Below are 13305 nucleotides of genomic sequence, written 5' to 3'. Positions count from 1 at the left end.
ATGACTGGTAGTGTCCTTAATCTTATGCCCAAAGCAGATGTATATCCTCTTTGGATAGAGAATACATCATCCTAGTCCTCAAAGTATTTTCCTAATTTTTCATATACAATGGCTGGCACCCACTCAAAGGTCATCAGGCATATGAAGAGACAGAATAACATGGCTAAAAACCTAAAGAAACAACAGACAATAGAAATAGGCACAAAGAAGATCCAGAAAACCTGGTCTTCAGACACAGACTTTAAAACAAATGTGATCAATATGTTCACAAAAGTGAAAGATGAGCATAATAATTTCAATAGAGATTGTAAACAACAGAAAGAACCCACTGAAAACTTGAAAACCAAAAGAATACAATAAAAGAAACAAGGAAGTCAATTGATAGATTTAATACCAGATAAACCACAGCTGAAGACAGTGTTAATGAACTGGAAGATAAGTACAGAGAATAACCAGGATGAATCATGGAGTGACAGAAGGACAAAGGAGGGGAAAGTGACATTAAAGGCACAATGAGAAGGCTACTATGCATGTAACTGTAGTTCTAGAAAGAAAGAGGAGAGGGAAAGGTGAAGTACTATTTGAAGAGATTAGGGCTGAGAAGTTTCCAAATTTTATGAACAACATCAGGCCTATAAATTCAGGAAGTACCATGAATCCCAAACAGAATAAAAACAAGAAAATCATACGTTTATACACCAGAGCAAAATAGCCAAAACCTAAAGGCAATGAGAACATCTTAAAAGCAGTCAGGAAAAAAGTTAGTTTTAAAGGAGAAATACTTAGATTGAGAGATCACTTCTCAGTAGAATCAATGGAAAAAAGAAGACAACAGAAATTCTATCTTCAAGCTGGGCATGGTGGCTCATACCTGTAGTCCCAGTTACTCAGGAGACTGAGGCAGAAGGATTGCCCAAGGCCAGGAGTTTAAGATCAGCCTGGGCAACACAGTGAGACCCCATCTCTAAAAAGTATTTTAAAAAAAGAAAACTCAGCTGGGTGTGGTACCACATGCCTGTATTCCCAGCTACTCGTGAGGCTGAAAGTGGGAGAATTGCTTGAGGCCAGGAGTTTGAGACCAGCCTGGGAAACATAGCAAGACCTTGTCTCTAGGAAAAGAAAACAAGAAAAAGAAAGAAAAAGAAAAGAAAAGAAAAGAAAAGAAAAGAAAAGAAATCATATTTTTAAAATGCTGAAAGAAAACATTTGTCAGTCCAGAATTCTATATCCAGCAAATATATCCTTTTAGAATGAAAGTTATATATAAACATTTTCAGATAAAAAAGAATTAATCGTCAACAGACCTGCATAAAAAGAATTACTAAAAAGTGTTCTTCAATCAGAAAGAAAATAATCCTGATAGAAGATTGGAGATACAGGAAGGAATGAGAAAAACAAAAAGGATAAATGTTTACGTAAATCTAAATAAGTGGTTCTCAACAGAGGGGCATGCTACATTTGGTAACATTTAGAAACATTTGTGGTTGTCACAACTAGGGGAAAGGTGCTATTGGCATCTAGTTGTTAGAAGCCAGGGATGCTGTTAAATATCCTCTAATACACAGGCCAGCTCCCTACAAAAAACAATTATCTAGCCCAAAATGTTAATAGTGCTGAGGTTAAAAAAGCCTGGTCTAAATGAACTTTGACAAAATAATGATATAAATCCTTTGAGGGTTTAATATATATATATATGTAGAGAGAGAGAGAGAGAGAGAGAGAATCAAAATAAATGAGAAAAACAGAATATGTGCTGGGATGGGATAACTAGAAAGTTCATCCCAAGGTACTAATTTATATTAGACTTTGCTAAGTCAAGGATGTATGTGGTAATCTCTACACAGAACAGAATGAAAAGAATGGAAAATAATTACAAAGGATATAATAAAAACTAAGCAATCAATTAAAAAGAAAGCAAACAGGAAGTTGAGGAGCAAAATCTTATTTGATTTTCTATTTATTTTTGTGTCAGTATTACTATTTGTATCTTTCCAGAAATGTGTTCATTTCATCTAAATTGACAAATTAAATTGCATAACATTGTTCACAATTAAAAAAAGAAAACAGAAAAAGAAACAGAACAGGTAGGATAAATAAAAAACAAAAGTAAGTAGACTTAAACATATCAAGTATTACATTAAATATGAATAGACTAAATGTACCAATTAAAAGACAGACTGTCAGATGGCATTAAAAAACCCCACGATATGCTACCAATAGAAAGTATATTGAAAATATTAAAATAAAGAAAGGTTGATAGTGAAGTGATGCAAAAAACATATGAAGCAGACATTAACTAAAAGAAAGCACCTATGTTAATATTAGACAAAGTAGATCTTATGGCAAAAGCACTACTAGAGACACTGAAATTATCTACCTAATGATGAAAGCACCAGAAAGATATAACAATTCTAAATTTGTACATACCTATAATTATCAGGACAAATAGGACAAATTATTAGGACAATTAGAACAAATAGGGTGATAGTGTTAAAATCTTCTAAATCCTTACTGATATTCTGCCTACAATTTTTAAAATAGACTTTATTTTTTAGAGCAGTTTTAGGTTAACAGCAAAACTGAGTGGAAAATATAGAACTCCCATATACCTTTTCCCCGACAATCAACACCTCACACCACTGATGAACCTATACTGACATATCATTATCACCGAAAGTCCATAGTTTACATTAAGTTTCACTCTTGGTATTGTATATTATATGAGATTTGACAAATGTTTAATGACATGTATCCACCTTTATAGTACAATGTCCCTTGGTATCTATGGGGGATTGGTTCCAGGACCCCTCCTCAAGGAAACCAAAATTTGAGGATGCTCAAGTCCCTTATGTAAAATGGTGTAGTATCTGTATATAACCTACACATGTGTTCCTGTATACTTTAAATCATCTCTAGATTACTTATACCAAATACAATGTAAAGCCTATGCAAACAGTTGTTACACTGTACTGGCTAATGAATAATGACAAAGAAACAAAAGTCTGTGTATGTTTAATATAGATGCAACCATAGTAGGCCTAAGTATATTTTCGACTCGTGGCTGGTTGAATTCGCAGATGCGGAATTCATGATGTAAAGGGCCAGCTGTAGGGTATCAGAATAGTTTCACTGCCCTAAAAATCTTCTGTGCTCTACCTGTTCTATTCATCCCTCCCCGGTAGTCCTGGCAACCACTGATCTTGTACTGCCTGAATAGTTTTACACTTTCCAGAATGTCATAGAGTTGGAATCATACAATATATACCTGTTTCAGATGTCAGATTTCTTTCACTTAGTATCATGCATTTGAGGCTTCTCTATGTCTTTTTGTGGCTTAATTCCTCATTTCTTTTTAGAGATGAATAATATTCCATTATCTGGATGTACCATAATTTGTTTATCCATTCACCTATTGAAGAACATCTTGGTTGCTTCCAAGTTTTGGTAATTATGAATAAAGCACCTATAAACATCTGGGTGCAGAGTTTTGTGTACACATAGATTTTCAACTCATCTGGGTAAATACCAAGGCGCATGAATGCTGGATTGTATGTCAAGAGTAAGTTTAGTTTTGTAAGAAACTGCCAAACTGTCTTCCAAAGTGACTGTACTATTTTGCACTCCCACAAGCACTGAATAAGAGTTGCTACTGCTCCACATGCTGACCAGCACTGGCTGTTGTGTTTTGGATTTTAGACATTCTAACAGATGTGTAGTAGTATCTCATTTTAATTTGCAATCTGTCTACTATTTTTAAAATTAATATTTGAGATAAGAGTGTTGAAATTTTGGATGGTAATTGTGGATTTGTCTATTTCTTCTTGTAGCTCTTGAAAAGAAGGTCACTGATTTTTTTTTTTTTTTTGCAACGTCTAATGTGCTATTCATTCCTTGTAGTATGTATTTTTCCTCTCTCACATTTTAGTTTTCATCCTTAAAAGTTGGAGGCTTGGCTTGGGGCTCACACCTGTAATCCTAGCACTCTGGGAGGCTGAGATGGGAGAATTGATTGAGGCCAAGAGTTTGAGACCAGCCTGAGCAAGAGCAAGACCCCATCTCTACTAAAAATAGAAAAAATTAGCTGGGCGTAGTGGTGTGTGCCTGTAGACCCAGTACTTGGGAAGCTGAGGCAGGAAAATTGCTTGGACTTAGAAGTTTGAGGTTGCAGTGAGCTGTGATGATGCCACTGTACTCTAGCCAGGGTGACAGAGTGAGAGTCTGTCTTGAAAAAAAAAAAGAAAGTTTGGTTTGGATTTTTAAAAATATCTCTTCCATGTTTTCGTTTAGCATGGTTAATCTTTCTTCTACCTCTTGAACATATGGAATATAGGTATAATAACTTTTAAAGACTTCCTTAATAATTATATCAGCAATGTCATTTCTGGATTGGTTTCAATAGATTGATTTTTCTCATCATTATAGGTCAACTTTTCCTGTTTATTTGTGTGCCTGGTAAATTTACAATGGATTCCAAATACGTGTTGGGTGCTCTGGGACATGGTTAAGTTATTGGTTGATTCTTTTAGAAAAGTTTGCTTTTATGGTTTGTTAAATGGGATCAGAGCAGACTTTAGCCTATAGCTAATTATTTTCCACCACTGAGGTAATGCCTTTCTGAGGACTCTACCAGATGCCCCATGAATTACAAGGTTTTCCACTCTGACTAGTGAAACACAAACTCTTCCTGCTTTTTTAAGCTCCAGGGATTTTTTTCCTTTGTCCTTTAGGGTAGTTCTTTCTCTGGTCTTGAGTAGTTTATTCACACACATGTGCTATTCAGTACTCAGCTGAAGACTTGAGAGCCCTGAAAGACTTTCTCTGGGCTAGCTCTCACCTCTCCATACTCTGCCCTGTGAACACTAGTCTCTTGGGTATCCTCAGATTCCCAGCTCTTTCTTTTCAATTCAGGGAGACTACTGGGCTCTGCCTAGGTTCCCTTCCTGTGCCTGGAAATTCCCTCTAGGCAGTAAGCAGGTCAATCATAGGGCTGTCAGGGATTTTGATGTGCCTTCCTTTCAGGGATCACTGTCCTAATCTTCTCTATGTTTAAAGTTTGGAAAACGTTTCATATATTTTGTCCTATTTTTAAGTTCTTTCAAGTATACTCCATCTTGGCTAGAAGTGAAGTTAGATTTGATAAGTTTTGCCACAATAGTGGTGCAATGGCTGACAAGTTCTCTAAGAAGTGACCATGATGTAACTTCATAGCCTCTACAAAAATTGCCTTCATGGAGCTGCTCTGGTTACTAGTTGTCCAACCGGCAGGAATGTTGTTATGGCAATGCAGGGATGGCAACCTCCACAAAACAGTGCCCATATTCTTGACCTTCAGTGATATATCATATGCCAGAATATTTTTTTTTCTCCTTTATCACAGACCACGAGTGTTGGAAAATATGGCAGAATATTAAAAATAAGTCAGTTAGTGACATCTGTATCTAGGCCAAGGACCCAGGGTAGCAACCTTGTGTTTGCTACAATCATTATAGTTTTCTACTGAGAAAAGATCACAATATTTGGCCAGACTTAAAACTGATCAGCCTGCATTTCCTAAACATTTGGGTGGTGGACACTGCAGCTTGAGGAATGCACGCATTAGCCCCAGCACATGGTTTTCCATTTAGATGCCCTTGAAATTTCCCACAGCTTGCCTTAGGTTATGAAGCAGACCTCTAAGATAGTAGCATCTGGACATCAACAGATTATAGCCATGTGTCTCTTAAGGATGGGTATACATTTTGAGAAATGTGTTGTTAGGCAATTTTGTCATGTGAACATCACAGAGTGTACTTACACAAACCTAGATGGTATAGCCTACTACACACCTAGGCTTTCTGGTATAACCTGTTGCTCCTAGGCTACAAACTCACACAGCATGTTATTGTACTGAATGCTATAAGCAATTATAACATGTTGATAAGTATTTGTATATTTAAACATATCTAAATATAGAAAAGGTACAGTAAGAATACTGTATAAAAGATAAAAAAATGGTACATCTGTATAGGTTACTTATCATAAATGGAGCTTGCAGAACTGGAAGTTGCTCTGGGTGAGTGAGTCAGTGCTGAGTGAATGGGAAGGCCTAGGACATTACTGTATACTACTGTGCATTCTATAATAAACACTTATACACTTAGGCTACACTAAATTTATAAAAAAATTTTTTCTTTCTTCCATAATAAATTAACCTTAGCTTACAGTAAATTTTTCACTTCATAAACTTTTTATTTTTTTTAACTTTTTGACTCTTTCGTAATAAAATTTTTCTTAAAACACATATTGTTCAGCTGTACAAAAAATATTTTCTTTCTTCATATCTTAATTCTGTAAGATTTTTTCTATTAATTAATCATTTTTTTTCTTTTTACTTTTCAAAGTTTTTGGCTAAAAACTAAAACACAACACACACATCAGCCTAAGTCTACATAGGGTCAGGACCATCAATATCACTGTCTTCCATCTCTACATCTTGTCCTATTGGAAGGTCTTCAGGGGCAATAACACATATGGAGCTGTCATCTCCTATGATAACAATGCCTTCTTCTGGGAAGGGCTGGGAAAATGGGTTGTGGATGACAGTAGTCACAGAATGCCTTGGCAGACAGGTGGAAAGAAATCTCCTAAGAATTGTTGAAAACCTATAGAACAGTGGGGCCCATAGAGGGGTTTGCTAACTATGGCCCAGGGGCCAAGTCCCCACCCACTGCCTTTTTTTATAATGAGTTTTAATGGAACATGGCCACACTCATTTGTTTACATATTGTCTATGGTCATTTTTTTTTTTTTTTTTTGAGACAGAGTCTCGCTTTGTTGCCAGGGCTAGAGTGAGTGCCATGGCGTCAGCCTAGCTCACAGCAACCTCAAACTCCTGGGCTTAAGCAATCCTTCTGCCTCAGCCTCCCGAGTAGCTGGGACTACAGGCATGTGCCACCATGCCCGGCTAATTTTTTCTATATATATTTTTAGTTGTCCAGATAATTTCTTTCTATTTTTAGTAGAGACAGGGTCTCGCTCTTGCTCAGGCTGGTCTCGAACTCCTGACCTCGAGCGATCCACCCGCCTCGGCCTCCCAGAGTGCTAGGATTACAGGCGTGAGCCACCGCGCCTGGCTGTCTATGGTCATTTTTGTTCTGCAATGGTAGAACTAAATAATTATGACAAACAATGTATAACCTCAAATATTTACTATCTGGCCCATTATATAAAAAGTTTGGCTGGGAGTGGTGGCTCACACCTGTGATCCCAGCACTTTGGGAAGCCGAGGTGGGAGGATCGTTGGAGGCCAGGAATTCAAGACCACTCTGGGCAACATAGCGAGACCTGGTCTCTACAAAAAAGAAAAAAAATAGCCAGGAGTGGTGGCTCATGACTATAGTCCTAGCTACTCAGGAGGTTGAGGCGGGAGGATTGCTTGAGCCCAGCAGTTCAAGGCTGCCGTAAGCTCTGATGGAGCCAGTGTACTCAGCCTGGGCAACAGAGCAAGACCCAGTCTCTAAAAAGAGAAAAAGTTTGCTCATGCCTGGTCTAGAGATAAAGGTAAAATATGAAAAGTTCTTTGATTCTGATAGAAGAATTTCAAATTCTGATTTGGCAATAATACTACAGCACATAGCCCATATATCATATAAGTGTTATTTCTCAAAGACTTGCCCAGTGAGACATACAATTATAAGCCAATTTAAGAAGTAAAAATTTAGTCACCACTAACTTTGAAATTTTGTTTCATTCTAGAAATTGACTTGTGAAAAGTCAAATATGAAGTTTGCAGCTTTGTTTTGTTTTGTTCTGCTTATCATTTTTCAAATTGACTTTGGGCAAAATGAAGAAGCTCCTAGGAAGCAAAGGAGGAAGATATATCACAGAAGATTGAGGAAAAGTTCAACCTCATCCAAGCATAGATCAAACAGACAGCTTGGAATTCCCCAAACAATTGTGACACCAGTAGCAAGAGTTCCCATTGTTAACTTTGATTATGGAGTGGAGGAAAAGTTTGAATCTTTTTTAAATTTTCTTGGAGAAGAATCAAGCTATAATGTGTTACCAGGTAAGAGGACAGTATGAGGGAGGGAAGGAGGAGGGAGAGGAGGGGGGGAGGGAGAGAGAGAGAAAGAAAGATATGAGAGGGAAGAGAAAGAAATGGGGGAGGGGACAGGGAGAAAGAGAACCTCCATGAAGATAATTTTTGAAAGAAAAATCCAAGTTATATAACTTTTTGTTTTCATCTACAAAGATAAATTTTTAAATAATTTAAGGAGCATACTTACAATACAAAATTATTGGAAAAAAAATTACCTATCCTATTGCTATACTTTTTTTTTTTTGAGATAGTCTTGTTCTGTTGCCCTAGCTAGAGTATAGTGGTGTCATCATGGCTCACTGCAACCTCAAACTCCTGGGCTCAGGCCATCCTTTTGCCTCAGCCTCCTGAGTAGCTGGGACTACAGGTGCACACCATGACACCCTGTTAATTTCTCTAATTTTTATAGAAATGGAGTCTCACTCTTGGTCAGGCTGATCTTGAACTCCTGACCTCAAGTGATCCTCCTGCCTCAGCCTCCCAGAGTGCTAGGATTACAGGTGTGAGCCACCATGCCTGGCCCCTATCACTATACTTATAAAATCATAGTTATCTTTTTGGTTTCTTTCCAGTATGTTTACTACACACATATATTAATTATAATCATAATATAGATAATATGCATATAAATTTGTAAACTGTCTTTTCATTTATAATAATAGATCACCTAGAATATAGAAATAAATTATTGAGATGAATCTATGAACACACACATAGCTATTAAATATTTTCAACCAAAATTTTCAAACACAAATGTAGTTAAAGCCTCTGAATTTATTTTAGATAAACCACTGACTTTTTAAAGGTTTAAAAGACTGAAAATTCTGCCAAAGATTTTAACTAGGCATTCTTAAAAACAGTATTTAATGGTCCATATTTTCCCAAGTTTGGGAGAAAAAACTAATTATATTATAGATATGTTACCATTAAATAAAACTTAAAAGAAAATATCACTATATAATGTTCTACGGGTAATATTCATATATTGTCTCAATAAAGCTATATATTTCCATATTATTATTTCCATGAAGTTAACAGAAATAACATATAACTATCATAAAAATAGGCAATTTAGGCCACATTTACAAGATGAGTCAGAAAAGAGAGGATGAGAAATCAAATAAAAAAATACTGTAATAATAGTGCACTCATAACTACTAAAGAAGGATGAGATCAATATCCTTAGTTAAGTGGAAAGATGTCTAAGCTATACTAATGGAAAATACAAGACCAAAAAGTAGTATGCCTAATCTCAAACCTATTTAAAAAAATTTTAAATATGTACTATAGGGTGGTATGTATAAAAAATTATAGAAGATGTATATTAAATATTTCCAAATTGTCCAAAAATGTTTTCCTGAGGTCCTAAGGTGCTTCTTTTTTATTGTATTACCACATATACCATAAAATGTATCATTTTAACGATTTTAAAGTATATAATTCAGTGGCATTTAGTACATTCACAATACTGTATAAATATCACCACTATCTAGTTTCTGAACATTATCATCATCCCTAAGGGAAACCCTGTACATAAACTCCTCATTCCTCCCTACCATCAGCCCCTGGCAACCATTCATCTGCTCTGTCTCTATGAATTTACCTATTCTGGAAATTTCATATAAATGGAATCACATAATATGTGACCTTGTGTATCTGACTTCTTCACTTAGCATAGTGTTTTCAAGGTTCATTCATGTTTAGCTTGTATCAGAACTTCATTCTTTTCTATGGCTGAGTAATATTCCACTGTATGGATATACCACATTTGTTTATCCATACATCAGTTCATGGACATTTGGGTTGTTTCTACCTTTTGGCTATTGTAAATAGCACAGCTGTGGACATTAATGTACAAGTTTTATTTCAATACTTGTTTTCAATTCTTTGGGGTATATACCTAGGAGTGGAACTGCTAGGCTATATGGTAATTATATATTTAATTAATTGATGAAAAGACAAATGTTTTCAAAGCAGCTCCACTATTTTATATACTCACCACTAATGTGCGTGGATCCCAGTTTCTCCACATTCTTGCCAACATCTGTTACTTAATTATTTTTTGTTATAGTCATTCTTATGAGCGTGAAGTGGTATCCTCATTGTGCTTTTGATTTGCATTTCCCTAATAACTGATGATGTTGAGCATCTTTTTTATGTGTTGTTGTCCATTTGTGTATCTTCTTTGGAGAAATGTCTATTCAAGTCCTTTGCCTATTTTTAACTGGGTTGTCTTTCTGTTGTTGAGTTGTAAGAGTTATTTACTCACATTCTGGATATTATACCCTTATCAGATATATGACTTGCAAATATTTTTTCCGACTGTGTACGTTATCCTTTCACTTTCTTGATAATGTCCTTTGATGCACCAAATTTTTAGTTTTAATGAAGTCCAATTTATCTTTTTCTTTTGTTGTTTGTGCTTTTGATGTCATATCTAAGGCTCTATTACCAAATACAAGGTCATGAAGATTTGCCCCTTTTTCTGAGTTTTATGGTCTTAGCACTTATATTTAGGCCTTTGATCCATTTTGAGTTAATTTCTGCATTTGGTGTAAGGTAGGGATTCAACTTCATTGTTTTGCATATGGATATCCAGTTGTCCTAGCATCATTTGAAGAGACTATTCTTTCTCCCATTGAATGGTCTTGCCACCCTTCTTGAAAATCAGTTGGCCATAGATGTATGACTGACTTTCAGTATTCCATTGGTCTATATGTCTGTCCTTATTACCACACCACACTGGCATAAACTATTTATTGTAGCTTTGCAGTAAGCTTTTTGTAGGTTTTTGAAATCTGGAAGTGTGAGACCTCCAACTTTGTTTATTTCCCTGAGGATTGTTTTGGCTATTTGGGATCCCTTGTATTTCCATGTGAATTTGAAGATTAACTTTTCCATTTCTGTAAAAAAAGCCATTGAAATTTTGATAGGGTATAGTGTTTTTATAACCAGGAAAAAACTTTTTTGTTTTTTCTCAGAGGAAGAATTGGGTGGGTGGGATTAGTCTATTGCAAGTATCCAAATGAGAGATGTGTAGGGCCTGAATTGGGCTGAGATAGTGGTGGGGGAAAGGAGAGGACCGATGTGAGAGGCTCATTTGGGGATGGAATTTCAGGACAGTGGCTCAGATGGAGGAGAAGTATCTGGTATGGCACCAGGGTTGGAGGGACATCCCTTAATTCTCCTTGGCTTTCTTTTCTTTCCTGACCCCCACACACATATTCAAGTCCCAACTCCTTGGCTTTCTAATTGCCTGCTCAGCTGATATACTTATTTAAATGTCTACAACCCTATATGTAGAGAAATGTTAAAAACCACTGCTTTGTGCACTTGAAAAGAGTGAATATTATGGTATGTGAATTCTATTTCAGTAGCATAATAGCTCATGTAATGTCTCATTGAGACTTGCCATAGAAGCACATTGTCTGGTTTTACCTTTCCCCTTCTGCACATCAACAAGGGTGGGCTATGAGCTGGGTCATTAGTGCTGTTTTAGCTCTCTGGACACGTGACGGAACTGCACTGCCTGGACCCTTCCAAAGTTAGGTGGGGCCATACAATTTCCTTTGGCTAATATAATTAGACACTTTCAGAGCACATGTGTGATTTGCAACCTCGTGTTCCCACTGCTATGGCAGTCAGGACAGCCTGCTTGTAGGTAAACCGTGAGTGACTAAAATGAGCTGAGCCCCTGTGTACCCACATTAGACACATAGCATAAATGAAAAATACCTGACATTTGGGAGTTGTTTGTTGCTGTTGTATAACTTAGCCTATCTTGATAGATACAGAATGAAAATGCACTTCAGGGTCAAGTTACCACAAAGAGGTCACAGAGCCTAAGTGAGGGGACTGAGAGGAGAGCCAGTGAAGAGCATTTCAGAGAGTTATATCTATAAGGCATTTTTACCCTCTGCATGAATGTACATAGAATTCTATTCTGGTGTGATTATATCAGTTTGACATCACGTGTATTCACTTCCATTCATAGTTACTGGTAACCACATGAGAAATTCAAATGTGTGTTATTGTTTTCTTCTAGGAAAGAAGGGACACTGCTTGGTAAAGGGCATAACCATGTACAACAAAGCTGTATGGTCTCCTGACCCCTGCACTACCTGCCTCTGCTCAGATGGAAGAGTGCTTTGTGATGAAACCATGTGCCAACCCCAGACATGCCTGCAAACAGTCATACCAGAAGGGGAATGCTGCCCAGTCTGCTCTGACACTGGTATAGAGATTTAGCTAAAACAAAATATCACATGTGATATAATCTTTAACTTCCATTTGTTTTTATTTTGTTACTAATTTAAGCTTAAAATTATGATAAACTAGTCATCCAGGTATTTAAAATATTGGTACAATGCTGATAAACATAGAAAATATCTGGGAAAGTGTATGGTAGGGGATAGAAATAACAGATGGTGGCTTTATAGGTCTAGGTCTATCAGACTGAGTAAACTTGAACCAGATTACATTCCATGTTTGACTCTCAGCTTTAGAGATACGGTAATAGACTTTCTACAACTAACAGATTCTGAGTTCTTGTAAGTTAAGGGCTCTACTTTGGTCTCTCTATATATTATCTCACTTAATCCAACTCAACATGGGTATAGCTATCATCTCAAAGTCAGGGTGAACAAAGCAGTAGTGATTTGCATCTAGAAAAACAAAACCCCAACCCTCCTGGCTGTTCCCAACCACTCAAAGGCAGCACAGGAACCTACATCCTTGCTTGGGTAATCCCAGGGAAATACAGGAGGCTGGCCTGAAGCGTAATTTTCTCCTGTGGCCCTTCTATGCATAGGAGGTCACAACATGGGTTTTGTTGGCTGCTCACTGACCCCTTTTCCAATGAGGCTCATATCTGACTGAGCGGAGGACCCTTGGGAAGGAGGCCTGGGTCTCTTCCAAGAAAAGCCTAACCATTGCCTTATGAAAATAATGAATACTTGTTAAAATAATTTGGTGGGAAGGGAAAGGGACATTTTCTCTTGTCTATAACCAAGGTAGAATGCTCCCATGCACACAGATGATTACAGGGTAGGTGTCTACAAGTCTCCTGCCAGGAAAAAATTTAGAATATTTAGAAATTGTATTTTGCTTTACACTGCCAATTATTTCACTAAAGTATTATGCTTATTAAAAAATGTTAGAAAATTAAAATATTTAATGAAAGTGATTTCTTGGAGTGAAATGCAAGGTTTATAAGGCAAGATTTA

General features: G+C 36.7%; 2 protein-coding genes across 5 annotated transcripts in view; one reads left to right on the top strand and one right to left on the bottom strand.

The window, feature by feature from the left end:
* Window positions 1-13305, bottom strand: part of LOC123646337 (centromere protein P) — a 239244-nt gene that overhangs the window by 44629 nt on the left and 181310 nt on the right. The gene's annotated exons all lie outside the window — the stretch shown is intronic.
* ECM2 (extracellular matrix protein 2) overlaps window positions 1-13305 on the top strand; it is a 35861-nt gene that overhangs the window by 2803 nt on the left and 19753 nt on the right. For 2 of the 3 annotated variants that reach the window (XM_045563154.1, XM_045563153.1), the window contains exons 2-3: window positions 7735-8047; window positions 12126-12314. In XM_045563154.1, the coding sequence (XP_045419110.1) occupies window positions 7759-8047; window positions 12126-12314 (478 nt within the window). In that variant the 5' untranslated portion in view covers window positions 7735-7758. The remainder of the gene's footprint in view (window positions 1-7734; window positions 8048-12125; window positions 12315-13305) is intronic. The other variant, XM_045563155.1, reaches the window with a different exon arrangement.

The sequence above is a fragment of the Lemur catta genome, chromosome 10, assembly GCF_020740605.2.
Source record: "Lemur catta isolate mLemCat1 chromosome 10, mLemCat1.pri, whole genome shotgun sequence".
Taxonomy (NCBI): domain Eukaryota; kingdom Metazoa; phylum Chordata; class Mammalia; order Primates; family Lemuridae; genus Lemur; species Lemur catta.
The sequence above is the reverse complement of the archived record's forward strand: the minus strand, read 5'-3'. Positions and strand labels throughout refer to the sequence as shown.